General features: G+C 28.2%; 1 protein-coding gene across 1 annotated transcript in view; it reads left to right on the top strand.

The window, feature by feature from the left end:
* Positions 1-17439, top strand: part of pav (kinesin family member pavarotti) — a 53745-nt gene that overhangs the window by 30158 nt on the left and 6148 nt on the right. Inside the window, exons 15-19 of the mRNA XM_087161367.1 lie at positions 6528-6656; positions 7637-7768; positions 8597-8858; positions 14371-14495; positions 15177-15267. Coding sequence (XP_087017493.1) covers positions 6528-6656; positions 7637-7768; positions 8597-8858; positions 14371-14495; positions 15177-15267 — 739 coding nt within the window. The remainder of the gene's footprint in view (positions 1-6527; positions 6657-7636; positions 7769-8596; positions 8859-14370; positions 14496-15176; positions 15268-17439) is intronic.

Consider the following 17439-nt stretch of genomic DNA (forward strand, 5'->3'; position numbering starts at 1 on the left):
TGAAAATAGGTTACTATACCATCTTAAATTGTTGCATCCTGTGATGAGAATGGAATTCTATTAAGGTAATAAGATATCTGGCAACAGTAACCCCATTCATTATAAAACCTGAAGAGGCATGTTTGTTACTGTTACGTGTAGAACCAGAAGGTTATTCTTGTGACTCAAATGAATATGCACCAATTGATGTGTTTTGGAAAAACTATTTTGTGAAGAAATATAATTTGGGAAATATCAAATATTCTCTTATAACAAAGCTTTTTAAAGCTCTTTTGTGCATACCACATGGGAATGCCGATGTTGAAAGAGGTTTTAGTACTAGAGAGGTTTTAGGTTTGTTCATATGTGTGAATAAAAAGCTACTTGACAATAGGGCAAGTTTAAATTTGCATAGTGTTAATGATTTGAGACAAGTTGTGTCACTGGGGATTTAAATAACTTTAAAGTTGACAAAGATATGATTAAAGGAACTCGTGCAGCATTTAAAAATTATTCTGCTTGATTAGAGGTTGTGAAAAAAGAATGTGAAAACACTGAAACTGAGGAAAGCAGATTGAAAGTTGCTGAAATTGATTTGCTAAAAAAATTGAAGGCTTCTCAAGATCTCTTAGCCACAGCTGAAAAAAAATATTAAAGATGGGTTAAATAATAAAGACATGTCGATTATAGAAAGCTGACAGATCCTCTTATCTGAGGCTAAGTCGAGCATAGCAGAATATTTAACAGAATTGGAAGCTACCAAAAAGAAACTTAATTTGTTTATGCAGGGACCTTTAAAAAGTGAAAAAAATAAGATATGCCATTAATGAACAAAGTTGAAAACTCTTGTTTTAATTCTTTTTATTAAATATGCTCCAAATCTTTGTTTCGCTGCTCCAAAATTGCTTTTGTGTTGCTCGAAAGATGCTCCAAAACCATGTTTTGCCTCTTGCACCACTGGTCTCCGAAAAATCTAATTTTTAAAATGGAATCCCCCCCCCCCAATTTCATCCTGTTCCAAACATCTGAATTCCTAACAAAATCATCACTGAGGCATATTTTATTAGAATATAAAATGATTTTATCATGTTCTTTAAAAATTATGGTGTTCTTTCAAAAAATGAAAGAAAAAACAATTTCTAGATCGAATTATCTTTTAAACTCTTCTGTCATTTAAAAATTCTTATTATTTATTTTATTTAATTTTATCAATTTAAAATTCTAGTTGAGGCAAACCAGTCATTGCAAATTTTTTTTAATTCCTAAATGAGAACAGAAAAATTAGGAGTATTTCTTTCCTTTCAGATGAACAAGAAAAGTATCTTTAGAATATAATTCTACAGAAAAAAAATTTTTTGCTTTTGCATTTTTTTCTAGCTATTTTATTGTTTTAATTCTTTCTTTACTCTGTTTTTTAAATTTAAAATCTATAAATATGAAGATGCAGAGTATAGTTTTGGTTATGCCTTTTATTATGTTATTATAATGCTTTTTTAAATGCATTGTTGCGTTTTTGTCGGAGAAAATAGTAACTTCATTAAGTCATGAAAAATTCTTGGAATTAGTCATGGAAAATCATGAAAAGTCATGAATTTGAAAATCTAAAATGTAGCAGATACCCTGTTTTTGGAAAGTTAAGAATCTCAAAATCTCATGTGTAATTTTTCAGTTTATTATTATTTATTTATTCATTTTATTGATATTGACATTTTAAAATGTTTTAAGGGTGATTAAGAAACTTCATACGTAATTTTTTCTTTTTGCATATAGTAATTATTTTTTTCCCCAAGCTCTTAACTGTTATTTTTGTTCAATAAAATTGAAGTATATTTTAAATTGTTAAAGAGGCAAATTAATCTGAACTTCTGTTACGTTTAGTTCATACTAAACGTTTTTGTTTCAACTTTTTGTATAAAATGCAGTAAAATGCAAAACAGATTTTTTGTGCTGTAAGTTAAGATTTTTTACTGTATCCCATACAGTATTTTCTAGATAGTGGGGCTTTTATTATCTATTGAAACTTTTGTATAAAATGCAGTATTACTTTTGTATAAAATGTACTCAACTTTTTGTATAAAATGCAGTAAAATGCAAAACAGATTTTTTGTGCTGTAAGTTACGATTTTTTACTGTATCCCATACAGTATTTTCTAGATAGTGGGGCTTTTATTATCTATTGAAACTTATTTTTTATTATTTATGGCATATTGATGAAGTTTTCTATTTTGCATTTAACTTTTATATATATATGGTTATGTGAAGAACTTATTGTAGGTTACTGTCTCTAATAGTCGATTGATATGAAATTTTAAAAAATTCCAATGCTTTGATCGTTTAATCTCTATTTACTCATATATATATATATATATATATATATATATATATATATATATATATATATAACGTCGTTGCCGAGTGGAAGGATTAAAACAGGTCATAGGTCGGGAAGGAGGGTACAAAATTTATTTATTAATTATTAGACAAGAGCAGTCATGAGATTGAGTAAAAGTGCACATGAAAAGTTGCGCTCCTTGGTTATATGTTAGGGAAAATCTTGCAAAGTAAAATCCGTAAAATGTCTTAATTTAGGGAAAGAGGGAAATCTTAGTAGTTGCTATTGGTTTATGAGATAGATCGAACGTTTCCCACACAAGAGCAAAGGGAAAAATGTCCTGATCTTAATTAAATGCATAGTTGAGCCAAAAATAGATTTAAGAACAGGATGTGGCTTTTAAAAGTGTGAGAAAGTATTTCAAATAGAATAATTAATTAGGAATAAAGTAGGAGTTGTTTTATAGCAAAGAAACTGACATAAAAAGATTAATTGAAGCTTTTTATGTTACATCCCCCCTCGCCAAAAATGCTTAGTTACAATCCAAAATTTTAAAAAATTTTCCATTTGCAAAATCTTCCCTCTGATTGAAGCACTTTTAAGATAATCAAATTTGTAATTTTAACAATATATAATAGTAATTTGAATTATAAAACATTTTCATATGTTTTCATGGTAAAAATTTTAACACAATCAAAAACCTGTAGTAGCATTATCAGCAAATTTAAAATTTTCATTTTCAACAGTTTTTTTTTCTTCTGAATTAACAGCTTTTTCAGTTTCAAAAATCTTTTGTTTAAAAATCACAACACAGCTTTTGCACTATAAGAAGTATTCTTCATAAAAACACTATTTACGTTAACTCTTCAATCATGATGACAAAAATTTATAAACATTTGCTAGAAATGTGTAATTTAAAATGTAAAACACAAAAAACATTTTTACAGGAAAAATTTCATTCTGGAATTAGACTTGAGTATTGTTTACCTTGTTTGAAAACAAAAAATAAAAAAATGACACAGTGATTGTTATTGTCAAGTCCAAGATTTCAGTATTGTTTTTATTTCACTTTATTTACCTTTCATTTTTTGACCCTTTAATAGCAAAATATTTGAAAATTTTTTTTTTTTTTTCAAAATCACCTGAAGTTAGGAATTTATTAATTTTCTTGGATTTGCACAATTCTGTCAACATAATTTTGACAATGTTACGCACCATTATCATATTTAGTCTCAAGAATATTAGAAAACACAAGATAATTTTCAATTCTGCTATTTGAATTTTTTTTTTTTTTTTTTTTTTTTTTTTTTTTTTTTTTATGTCCAAAATTTGCTTTCTGTAAAAAATTTTTCTTTTCCTTTTCTCTTTTATTTTTCTTTCTACTTTCTTTCTTTTTTTTTCTCTACATTTATTTATACTTTTTCTTTATTGGTATTTTTATTGCAATTATTAACCCGGATTTCAGGAAATATGTAAAGACAAATTGCTTTTATAATCAGAAAAGGTAATCAGTCTTCTCAGATTTTGCATTACAACCTGTTTAACACAATCACTAATTGAAATCCAAAACAAGCTTTCAAATTTAATATGGTATTAAGGTAAATCAGTTTTTAAAATTTGACTGACTTAGCTATTTTCCTTATTTTTAATCTGAAGTGCAAGTTAGGTTTATTTGCAAATTACCTTTTATTTTTTTATTTATATCTTTCATTCTTTCTTTTTGGACATAATTTTTTTTTTTTTTTTTTTTTAAAATTTTAGCTCGGATATTTTTTTTTTTAAGTAATTTTTGTGCAGAGATCTTAATTGGTAATTTAATTTGTCACTATTGTTAGGGGATTCAAATATTTTCATTTCTATTTTAAACGTGTTTTTGAAGTGTATTTGGTTACTAAATTTTTCAATTTGTGTTTGATCATTTTCCTATCTGTATGCTGGAATTAAAGTTCAGAAATAAAGAAACTTTGTTTATTTATGGACATATCTGAGCTAGAGCTGAGCTATGAACTAATTACCTACGTTGGACTCAAGCATTAATGTTTGGTTACTCTTCAATTCAAATTCTAAAAACAAATATTTTATTCATTTTTCCAAATTATTTGTGTGAGTTTTAACATTTCTTGATTTAATTTTTGCCACACCGTAATTGCATTCATATATTAAAATTGAATTTCAATAATTATTGCAGTTGCATTACGAAAAGAAAAAAAATTTAAATGGCATTTTCATTTAAATCCTAATCACTGTAAAACAAAAATATAATTTCTACTACTCAAAAAATCATAGAAGCTGTAACACTTAAAACAATATGAAAATAATTTCTCGAAACACTTTTCAATCAAATAAATCAATTTACTGAAAATAAAAATTTAAAGAAAAAAAATTTCAACAGTAAATATTATCAATATATAAAAAGTAGTTTCACTTTGAAACATCAAATATGGGAAAAAATTAAAATCATAATCATTTAAGAAATTGATTTATGAGAAATGTAAAAAACTTTAACTCAAAGGATACCTGAAAAAGTTCGAATTAGTCCGAGATATTTTGAAAACCACAACAGAGATGGGAATGCGTTGAAATTCCGTAAACACAATTCCAAAACCAAAGACGTGAGCTGCTAGGGAAAAAATTTGTTTCTTCGTTAAGATGAATCGTAAATTAACACCAATAGTGACGGAGAAATTGAAGCTTATTTTTCTTTTGAATGTCGAACATCTAAGGAGACATCGTGTGAAAACAATTCATCGACGATAAGATCCAGCTCAGCACTTAATGGCAAAATCAACGCTTTCTCCAAGGGATAGGGTTTCAATAAAAACATTTTAATTATCAGGATTTCGATGCAGTTTTTCTTTTTACTCCAAGGAAGGAAATTGAAGCTCAGCTTTCTAGTATTCTCAGGAACGTAGACAAAATATGCAGCATAGACATGGAAAACGGATGATCGTTTAGTTCCACTGTGCGTAGGTATAATTTATAATAAATTAAACGATTGATGATTGAAGAGATTATTTTTTTTTTGATGAAGATACAGGATGAATTAATTATTGCCATAAGTTGAAGAAGAATTTGACTGCTTATTTACCAAATGTCCATTTGAATAAATGAATTAAAGTTATTCCATATTTTTGAAGTACCCTCTTCCGAAGTTGATTTATTTAATTTCAAATGAGATATTAAATATCTTTAATGTACCGTACGAACTGTACCCCTTCCCGACCGTTAAATCCTGGCGACTTATAACGTCGTTGCCGAGTGGAAGGATTAAAACAGGTCATAGGTCGGGAAGGAGGGTACAAAATTTATTTATTAATTATTAGACAAGAGCAGTCATGAGATTGAGTAAAAGTGCACATGAAAAGTTGCGCTCCTTGGTTATATGTTAGGGAAAATCTTGCAAAGTAAAATCCGTAAAATGTCTTAATTTAGGGAAAGAGGGAAATCTTAGTAGTTGCTATTGGTTTATGAGATAGATCGAACGTTTCCCACACAAGAGCAAAGGGAAAAATGTCCTGATCTTAATTAAATGCATAGTTGAGCCAAAAATAGATTTAAGAACAGGATGTGGCTTTTAAAAGTGTGAGAAAGTATTTCAAATAGAATAATTAATTAGGAATAAAGTAGGAGTTGTTTTATAGCAAAGAAACTGACATAAAAAGATTAATTGAAGCTTTTTATGTTACATATATATATATATATATATATATATATATATATATATATATATATATATATATATGTATGTATTCTGATTATCTAATAATGCCAAAATAAACCATTGGTGCAATCAACCTAATAACCGCCAGGGTTTATAATAAACTGCAATCTTCGGATCTTCCTCAGAAATTTTTTCCATGCAATCTCCAATATCCTATCACACACCTCTAGTGCAACACAACCTAAGTACTACTTCTAATAATCAGTGCAGCTCAAATTAATTTTGTTTTTAACTGTGCTTGTCTTTTATGTATTTTATGAAATATTTTAAATGTTTGTGCACAAATTTGACACTAAAAGCTACTTTTGCCTACTTTTTTCTAAAACATGTATATGGAATTGGTAAAGCATTAATATTATCAATGAAACTAAAAAATAAATTTATAAATCTTGTCTATAATATATTGTTGTAATCCACTATTGATTTCATTAATTGTTTTTAATCAGAATAACGTAAATTAGATGTAATGAATTATATTTATGATGATCTTAATAGAGTGTCGCTCTTCTGGAAAAAGATTTGAAAGCAAGAAATGAACAGGTACACTTCATGGAGAGAGAATTAGTTCTATCTGGAGATCAGGTCAATAATTTAGAACGACAAATGACGGAAGTGAAACATCGGGTAATAATATTATGATGCAAATTCTTCTCTTACTTTTCTTTAAAAAAATTTTTTCTCTGTAACTTTTTTTTCTTATTATTTTATGATTTCTTTTTCTGAAGTAGAGCTTCTTTAGAGTTTCAAAATTCATAATAATTCCTGGAATAATATGTTGTAACTTTGATTTTTTAACTATGCTCTGAACAATTTTTTTTACAAAAATCTATTTTAAACATTTTTATTTGAAGGAAATCTATGTAAAACTAGATGTAATTCAGTTGACAAAATTTCTTTGTTTTTTCTACAATATTTACTCTATTTTTTGGTGCATAAAAGATAAAAGAAAAACTAATAAAATTAGCTTTGTTTTGTTTAAAAAAATTAGTTATAGAAAGTTTTTCATTAGATCAATGCATTTTAAAACAAAATTTATTTAATTGAAAAGGGAAAAAAAATAATGGGAACAAATAATAGAACAAGAACTAGGTTAAAAATATAAGTAATTTTTAAATGAATTGAAAGTATTTATTTAGTTAGTTTAAATGACTCAGTGTTTTGCATTTTGGCTAGTTTGCTGACAAGTTTTTTCTTTTCTGGTTGAATATTTTTGAGAGTTGAATATTTGTTTTTCGCTGAAGAAAAAACATCCTAGTGTAAGAATCTTTTCAGACATTGAAAAAATTCAGTTGGTTTAGGGTATTAAATTGAAATTGCTAATTATTAGAAAATAAGTATATTATCATAAAATTTTCTATTGTGCATTTTTCTATATATGTATAAAAACTAGAAAAAATTGTGTTTAAAATGCATAAAAAAATTTTTTTCATTAATTTCTTTATATCCTTCAAATAAATGTTTTAGCATGTTTCTTATTTAAGGAGTGTTTTCAAATCAAACTAAATTTGAAACAAAGCATAGTTTTTATTTTTTTATTATGTATAAGTGTTTCAATAAATTGTCATGTTATATATGCTTTTTTCCCCCTTTCTGCTATGTCACAGTTGGGTGAAAAAGATGAAATGATTTCTCAACTAAGACACGAAAATCGTGAGATCAGGAGTGAAAACCATGAAAATAGAGCTAAAATGCAAGAGAAACTTGCTAATGAAAAAGATAAAATGAAGAGAATAATGGTAAGATCATACACCTACCAAAATAGATTTTTTATGTATAATTGGATTGTTTTGAAATGTTTATATTGCTTTTGAAACTTGCCATTATGACTGCTATCTCAACGCTAAAGTTAAAAAAGTTTTTATAATCCCCTTAAATAAACACTGATTCAATTGTTTTCATATTAGTTATTTACATATTAGAGAATATTAATAACACTCCTATGTTTGGCATGACTTATTAATCATACAGAGTAGTTTAAATTATCCTTTTTAGACCAGCAAATTGTTTGTTTCAGCGGACAGAAGTTGATGAAAATCAGTTTATGTGTTATGTGAACCTTAAAAACAAAATGTGCAATTGAAAAAACTTTTTCACTGTCAGATAGCGTTTTTTGTGTAAGAAAAAGTAAGTTTATGCAATTTAGGGTTGTTTAAAGAGCCAGTAATCACTGTCATAAAATTATTCCATACCAGATCATAACAAAAGAAATTATCACAAACAATTATGCACTAGGAAGTTAGAAATGTGTGCAAGAAATTATTTAAAAGAAGTTTTTTAATGAAACTGACTTGAAAGCAAACATAATACTGTATGTTTCTTTAATAGATCAATAAATCTTTTGTGTTATGCTTAAGTTCATGTGTGTTTTTACATTGCATTAATTAAATAAAGTTTTAATATTCAAATTTTATTTGTTTTTTTCTGTGTGTTCTTGATGGTCAAATTTAAGTTAATTTTATTTTTATTTGAAATTTCTTTTTCCACAGGTCCTCACAATATATATGTATATTGAGTTTAATTGTCATTTATCAACTAATGAATCTATATTTTTTTCTTATTTAAAGGAGAGAAGATTGGCTGAAAAGCAAGCTGAGTTGGAGGGAAAATTATGCTTCAGTGGTGAAAAGTTTAGGTTGCTAAGAGAAATATTGAATGCTGGTGAATGGGATGACCTTATAGATATGAATGGCCCGCCACTACCCTCAGCTGGTCCCTCTACTGTTCCTTCTGATTCATCTGTACCACAAACGAGATCCAAAAAAAGATCTTCTGCCAGTGAATCGTCAGTAACAGAAGTGAAAATGACCATTTCAAGATCTTCTAATGGTAATAAGACATGTATTGTTATAGCTTTCATCATGTAAGTTTTGAATATTTTGTAATCTAAGATTATTTAGTGAAGATAGGATTTTTTTTCATTACTAATGAAGAGGTAAATAACTTAATATGATAAGACTTTGTCTGCTATATACATCTTTTTATTATTCTTATCTTTTGTTCACTGAAATACCTGAAATGCAAATGCCAGCTCTAAACACTTTATTTATATTTTAACTTGACATGAAAAGCTGAATAGTGTTTCCATTTGGCTTGACTGTCACATGGATTAACTTTAATAAAATGAAATAATATTTAAGTACTTAAAAAAAAAAATTCTTCAAAATTTTTTCCTTAAATTAATCTCCATTAATTTCTTTAAAACTTCAAAATTTTAGAAAGTAATTTTTCCTGCTGAATTATTCAAAAGATGCCTTTCTGAAGCATCAGAAGAGAAAGAAATGCTCACGATTTTTTATTCTCATTCTCATCAAATTCGATAAATACTTGCATCTGCCAAATTTCAAATGGCTAATATATTTATATATATATATATACTAGGGGCAGGGATGAGATTCTTCCGCGGATTCGCGGATTTCCGCTTTTTCTCAGATTTTTCCATTTTTCCCGCTAATTTCCGCTGAAATTCTTTTTTTTGCTCAAGTTAAAATATTTTATGAGGAATTAAATTTTCCGCGGACCGAAATTATTAAAGTCCTCATTCCTCCCTCTGAAGTTTCTCTAAAAATCATTTCCTTGGGATAAAACTGGTTGATCTTTATACAGGGATGAGATTTTTTTCGCTTTTGTCTCTCGAATTTCAGCCTTTTTATCAAAAACTCAGATTCTTTAAAAGTTTCGTTTTTTTATTTTTTATTTATTTATAAATATCCCGTTTTTTTTTTAAAAAAAAATTCAGTCGTTGAAGTCAAATTATTATATTTATTTACGATTTTCAAAGAAAAACAGAAATTTCAAACTACGTCCTAGCTGCTAATCCTTCCGCATGTTTACTTATTTCAGCTATTTTCTCCGATTTCACGCACAGAAAATAAGATTTTCCGTATTTTTTATCCGTCGGCGGGATAGCTCGTATTTTCGTAATTTAGACGTCGCTGCTTCTTGTATTCTGGAGAGAAAGCAAACAAAAAAAGCGAAAAAAAAAATAGAGGTGGATTTGTGGGGAAAATATTTATTTGCTCATTCAATTAATCTTGTAAATTTTTATTTATTGTGTAAACAAAAAACAATTCAAACAAGCCTTTTAGAACTCCCAAGTCCAGACTCTGCAAATATCTCGATTTTTATTCACGCGATTTTAATATCAATCATCGATTTTCGTATTTACCTGATTTAAAAGTTGTGCATTGCAATTCTTATTTACGCTTTTTAAATATCGCACATTATGACTCGTATTTATGAGATTTAAAAATCTAATATCGTGTTTTGTATTTTTGCATTTTTAAAATCGCGATTTTATTATCAAACATCGATTTTCGTATTTACCTGATTTAAAAGTTGAACGTTGCGATTCTTATTCAGGCCATTTAAATATTGTACATTGCGATTTTTATTTACAAGATTTAAAAAACCAATATCGCGATTTGTATTTACGAGCTTTTAAAACCCTATGTAGCTACGCGAGCTTAAAATCCAATGTCGTGATTCGTTTTTGCGGTTGTAATATCGCGCGATTTTAAAATTATGCATCTTGATCTTAAAATTACGCATCATGATTTGTATTTTCGCATTTTTTAAGTTCGATGTAGAGTTTCATATTCACGTGATTTAAAAGCCTCATTCGGGATTTATAATCACATGTATTACAAGTTTAAACAAAAATTTGACAAAAAAGTGAGATTTTTATATATATATATATCTATATATATTCTTGGATTTCCTCTTTTTTACACTCTGACTACTCTCATCCCTGACTAGGGGGCTCCGCCCCATGCTCGCTACCGCTCGCCAACCCCCGAGAATTGCTACGCAATTCTTTTTTGTTTGCTTCGCAAACAAATTTTAATACATTTATATAAGGATATAAATGCGCGGCAGAGCATAAGGGATTTTATTTAACAATGTACTAATCAACTTAATAATCAGTAAAATACAAAATTTTTAGTAAATTGCAAGGAATTCTATCATAATAATGAGATTCGAATACATATATATTAGAAGTTATTATAAGGGCATTAGCCAGAACTGAAGTTCCGTTACCGAAGCACGCGTGGCAGAGCAGATTTGATTCAATTCAGAGGGAATCATATACTGGATGCTGGACGCTCCCTTTAGAGTGCTTCCTCCCCCCCCCCAATTAATTGACATTCAAATTATAAAAACAAAAATAAAAAACAATCACAATTTACCATAATGGTTATCAAAATAAAAACTATGCAAAAAAGTAAGATATTTACAAAACTTCTGCATAAACAATGTTCTTAAAGCAACATGATTAAATTCAAAGGGAATCATATACTGGATGCTCTCTTTAGAGGGCATCACCCCCCCAATTAGTTTACATTCAAATTATAGAAACAAAAATAAAAAACATAATAACAATTCACCATAATGGTTATCAAAGAAAAAAATATGCACAAAAATAAGATATTAACAAAACATCTGTGTAAACAATGTTCTTAATTGAGGAACTTTCAATGTCACTATTTGCACCAACAATCTGAATTTTTATCCCAGACATGCTCCGGCACCTTGATAAAGCTGGTTGTGGCCATTGCGTTAACTTCCCCACGAAGAGCAACACAGCTTATACCTTTAAATTGAATTTCTTGGTTTGCACAAAATGCTGCCATAGCAAAAGACGAATTGTGAAAACGTATATTTTGCCTGAAATTTATTGAGTCATTGTCATTTCCCAATAAAAGCTGTTTCAAAGTTTCTGGATACGGATGAGTTGGGTTCAGCTTTATCTTGCCATTGTGACAGCAATTGTGTTTTATTCTTCCATGCTCTGCTACAAAGGATAGTGCCCTGCAATGAGAGCATTCTACAGACATAGATTCAATCAAAAGAGGTGGACAGTCATCACTGTACGATTCTCCCAAATACTGATTTTCATCTATTTCTCGAAGAGGATTAGCTGCCCTACTTCGATTTTCTCTTTGGCGGGCATTAGTAAGCTCTCGATTATTTTGTCGATTTATTCTTCGACGCTCTTGTTCATTTTGACGAAACGTGGGATCCAATCTCCGCTGTCTGCGATATTCTCGATCGCGATCTGTCCTGTCAGACATTATACTGAAATTCCAAATGATTGAAATGAGTTGAATAAATAAATGTGATTTAAAATTTAACCATTTTAAGGTAAGCAAGCCTCAGTAAGCTTTATAATAGCAAACAACAAAAATGTGAACATTAAAAGATATCAATCACTGGATAGGCATAAGAATGATAAGATAAGATGAGATGTAATCAGCAAAAACCAACTCAAAGTAAATCAACAAAAAGCTTTGACGCGAATGCATTCTCTTTTCTGATTGGCTTAAAACTGCATCCTCGCTTGGATTGGCTACTTCTTTCATACTGGCACGTGATACCTTAGATTTCATTGGCTGGTGCGACACCATCATTGGATTTTTATATATAGTTAGATAACATGTATTCTCAGATCAAGTTTAAAAGGTAAGCAAGGAGTTTAAAAGGTAAGCACTTCACTTTGGAAATCATGTTCCTTCCTTTCTGTGAGGCATTTTGTCTCTTGGTTCTTTTTTAAAGAACTCCTCAATAAGGATGACCAAGGATTATTTCAGTTATAGCTTATTTATTTCATTATTCTGGATTAATATAATTATTTACAAAAAAGTTACATAAGCTGTTGAGTATAATGTTTCGGAGCGCTATTGCTCCCTTTTTCGTTCATGCTTTTTCTATCATAGTTCAAGGTTCAACTAAAACTCAACTCTTCTGCGTTCAAAACTAATCTGATCTAAAAAATCCTCTTTCTCCTCAGAAACAGTCATTTGCTCCACCCCCAAGGTAGGGGACGACACCTTTAGTGTGTTCACCCTCTGACCCTCAGATCAAGGGGTCAATCCAATGCGTGGGAGAGGAATCAGGATCCTGACACTTTCATTTTTTTAAAGGACACCGTCTTATACATTTTAATTAAATATGACTGTGAGTGTGTTTTGCGTTACAGATTCAAATTTTTAGCAAAAGAAATTATTAATCAATATAATACATTTCCCTCCTTTTTTTATATAAATTTGGTTGAATAAAATCTATCAAATACTTTTAATATAGCACATATGAAAATTTTATATCACTCATTTTAGTCATTTTTGTCGTTTACAACTCGCACTGATTCCATCGTAAATACATGTAGTAATTTGATAATTTTTTCAACAATTATTGCTATAACAATTATTTTTATTTTTTAAATCAGTGTCTTTTATTGCTCAGTTACTATTATTGATATTGTAATTTTTAAAAAAAAAAAAAAAAAATTTCCGATACTATTAAGGCACGCAAATTTCGAATCGCAGGATCAAACTCTGCATCGATATCATCTTTGATCCATACGATGTTTCAATGTTCCTTCGACATTTATTGCTACAAATTTAAACATTTTTTAGAAAAAAATCCTTGATGTCTTTTAAACAATTTTAATACACATGAAACTCTAATTGCTTATATGATGATTTACTTTTATAATGCTACAATTTCATAATTTCTTTGACATTTTAGTTATAGCTAGGGCTACCAATTTCCAGTTATCACTCAGTTGATATTATTTCTACATATAACATTTAAATCACATATTCAAATAATCATTTCCTGGTGCAAATTAAAAATTTACACCAGTAATATCGTAAATCCGTATGATTTTGACGTAGTTTTTAAACTTCGATATTTTTAACACAAGGCTTATCACAACAACCGAATCTGGAAACGAAACACTTATTTGAGTAACTCTTTTTCACGAGTGTTCGTCGTCAATCTTTTTTTCTAGTTACTGCAACGGATTTCTGAATTTATAATTAGTTTTTCTAATGTGATGATTTACAAATGCGAAAAGGATAATTACCATGTTTTACCCTTTTGAAGAATATCACCCATAGTATTAGAATAAAAAAATATTGCATATTCTGTTAAAAGAAATTATATGCAATTTATTTTATCCAAATAGAGTTTTTCCTTGTGAACGATGCTTTTATTACTTTAAATTAGTATATATATACATATTAGTTATTATTAAAAGTATCTTACAGTAAGATATTGGTACTTTAGCAGTTTGTTGCAGAAAGTCTGAAAAAATTCTGCCACATGGTTCTCAGTAATCAATCTGTATTCTGTTAATGGTATGAATTCTTTCTGGGGTACTTAAAACAGACTTTGCTCTAATATTGCTGTTCGGTTAACAATAACTTTCTGACCGAGCAAACACTTTTATCTTTCAGAAATACAATTATATAATATCATGCAATAATATTGATTGCAAATATTTTAGATGCCTCTCTAGTTTAAAAGTCATCAATTTCATTTGGTTCTAATTTTTCAGATTTAGGTAATGCTGCCAAGAAAGTGCGCTCTCATCGTTCCAGAGAGGAAATCATCCCAGTTTCAAAAAATGAGTTTGATTCTCTATTTGCAAAAGAGAATAAACCTCCAAGTTCATCACAAAGGGTATGTGTTTATTTTTCTTGAGATTTCTTCTCAATTTTTTTTCATTGTTTTATTAGTTTATAAAATTTTTTTTTAAAACTATGATATGTAGAATTTTATTAGCCATGAATATCATGTTTTGTAAATTCAGGAATGTAGCTTTTAGACAAGGAGTGAATTTGCTTCTCAAAAATAGATTTTTATCAATTCACAATAACAAAATACATTGTTATGAATATACTCGAGCAGTATCTGTACTATTTATGTTAATATTACTACTCTGTAGTGTTAAAAAGTAAAATATTTCATGTTATTAAAAAAAAGAATGGCATGATGATTGGCGAAATTTTATTGTGTAATTATGATTCCCTTCTCTCTCTCTCTCTCTCTCTCTCTGTTTTTTATTTTATTTTATTATTTTTTTTATTTAAAAAAAAACTTAAAATTGTTGTTTTAATATTTTGTATTTTAATTTTAATGTATTTTTTTAGTGACAATGAAATTTAACTAAGAATTTCCTTGGTAATCAAAACATTTATTATCCAACTTCGAAAAAAAAAAAGAAGCAAATTTGTACAAGCAAATTTTTGTTTCATTAGTATCCTAAATACAGCTAGTTGATTTGTTCTAAAATTATTTTTTTTATTTATAATTTGTCGATTTATTATTTTAAACAATTGGTAATTTTTTTTTTTTTTTTAGAGTATTGCTATTGCAAATCTGCGTCATAGAAGAACATCTAGTTCTGGTGATGTGTGGGTAGAACATAAGCCGGTTGGAAATCTGGAGTTAGGTAATTGTATTAAATAATTGAAAAGCAAAGTAGATTCACCTTTTAAGTACTATTTTTTGGGGTAAAAATATTTATTGGAGAAAGTACTGTTATCAACAGGGGTTTCCAACTGGTGGCCCGGGGGCCACATCTGGCCCGTGAAGCCTTTTTTTGTGGTACACGAACTAAAATATATTAGTTGTCATTTTTTTGTGGACAATTTTCATAAAAAATCTATATGGCTTTAAAATACTTTTCTCGTTAATAAAAACCTAATTTCTTCATTTCTGTAAAATTTAACATACCAACGGTGCAAAAAAAATTTTTTCTCAGGTTTTTCATCCCAGAAAATATTTATTCAAATACAAACATAATCGTGTATGTTGCTCTTTTTTATTTCATTTTTTTGTATTTTGTGAATATAATTTAGCATGTGCGTATCAGAAATTCTCTCAAAGAAATTCTCCGATTTAACTTTTTGAAACCACTTATTTTGGGCGTAAATATATGCACACACTTATAAATTTAAAATGTAAATATCTATTCTCTAGTGGTTGTAGCAGACAAACCTTAATTTTCTCATTAAACATTTTGTGTGCTACTATGTAAGTTTTAATACCAACCTTTTTAAAGTTTTATGTCTTAACAATTAGATATCTGTTGCACATTAATTATTTAATGCATAGGTGCATATTAAAGTTATTGTAGCCCAATTTTTTTATTAATAACAATTAAATATTTTTAAAAATCTACTTCTTATTTTAATTTGTAATTCAATACTTTTGTTTTGTACAATTTGGTAAAAATCTGACAGTAATATTTAATGTTCCTTCAAACATAAAAGAGTCCTACATAAAATTTTGATAAAGTTGCGGCCCGCCATTTGATTTGTGTTTTTAATTGTGGCCCCCGGCCTCATGTAAGTTGGAAACCCCTGATATACAACATTAATTTATTTTGCTACCTCTTATCATTCCAAAGCTCTCAGATAAAGGTACTAAGTGGCAATCTTTGAGTGTTTTTGGTGTTAAAAAATGATCCAAGTGCAATTGACAACAGTCAGTGAACAACATTTAAAAAATCTCTATCTTGGCACAAGGCTGAGATACAAAGAGTATGAACGCTGAAGTTTGAACAGTTCAAATGAATGTAAGATTAAAGATTTAGAATTGGTGATCTAAATTAAAAAAATAAGATAAGAATGAAAGTGTTTACATAGTTTAATTTACTAATACAGTATATGTGATTCATTGTTTCTTGTGGAATCTTTTATTATGAACTATAGATATTTAAAAAAAAAAGAAAAATGAATGTGTGTCCTTAAAACTTATTAAGCATAACATGAAATATTAAGTGACTTGAAAATTAATGAAGAGTAATTACAGAATAATAAACTTTAAAATTAATAAGTTTACTATAAGTATGAAAAATTATGTGCAATTTGCAAAAATACCTGCAATGCAAGAGAATGAACAAATTTATTTGAAGGAATTTGGTCTACATTGGTTCCATTCGTTTTTCATAATTCAAGATTTCATGATTTTTGACAATTGTCAAAAACAATGCCAATAGTTTTTTTTTTTTGACAGGATGGTTACAACAAGATAAAACCGTCAATTGTTAAAAACTTTCCAACCCTGCCTAATTATGATATTTTTTTAAAGTGCTTAAATTTTTTTTTTTTTTTTTTGAATGCTTGAAAAGTGCTTATTTTTTGTTAAATAATTTGGCTACACACCCTGACATGGCAAAGCAAAAGATTTTGGAGCAGTTGATAAAGGTTCGACTGTATAGGAATAAAACACTACTAAAACAGTTTTTTGAAATTTAGTTTTTAGTAAAACTTGCTTTTTTATAGATTTAAATTTTTTTGCATAAATATTTAATGAAAATGATATTTTCCAATAGAAATGGTTTATTTTAATTAAAGCTATTGCTAATTAATAGGAGTAATTGTACCCATAGTTAAACATTTATGCAATTGAAAAATAGACTTGATAATGTTCAGATTGTTTGATGATTTTGCTTTTCTTACATATCCTTTGTGTCAGATATTTGTAGTTCCATTTCGTATTTGAATTGTTTACATTCTGTAAACATTCTTAACACAGTCATATATTCTTCTTACTAGCGAAATAACTTATAAAATTATTATTTTTGATCTTCTACACAAGTTTTGCTGTTATCCTGAAA

Source organism: Parasteatoda tepidariorum, chromosome 4 (genome assembly GCF_982258835.1).
Source record: "Parasteatoda tepidariorum strain Cologne lab strain chromosome 4, Ptep-v5.0, whole genome shotgun sequence".
Classification (NCBI taxonomy): Eukaryota; Metazoa; Arthropoda; class Arachnida; order Araneae; family Theridiidae; genus Parasteatoda; species Parasteatoda tepidariorum.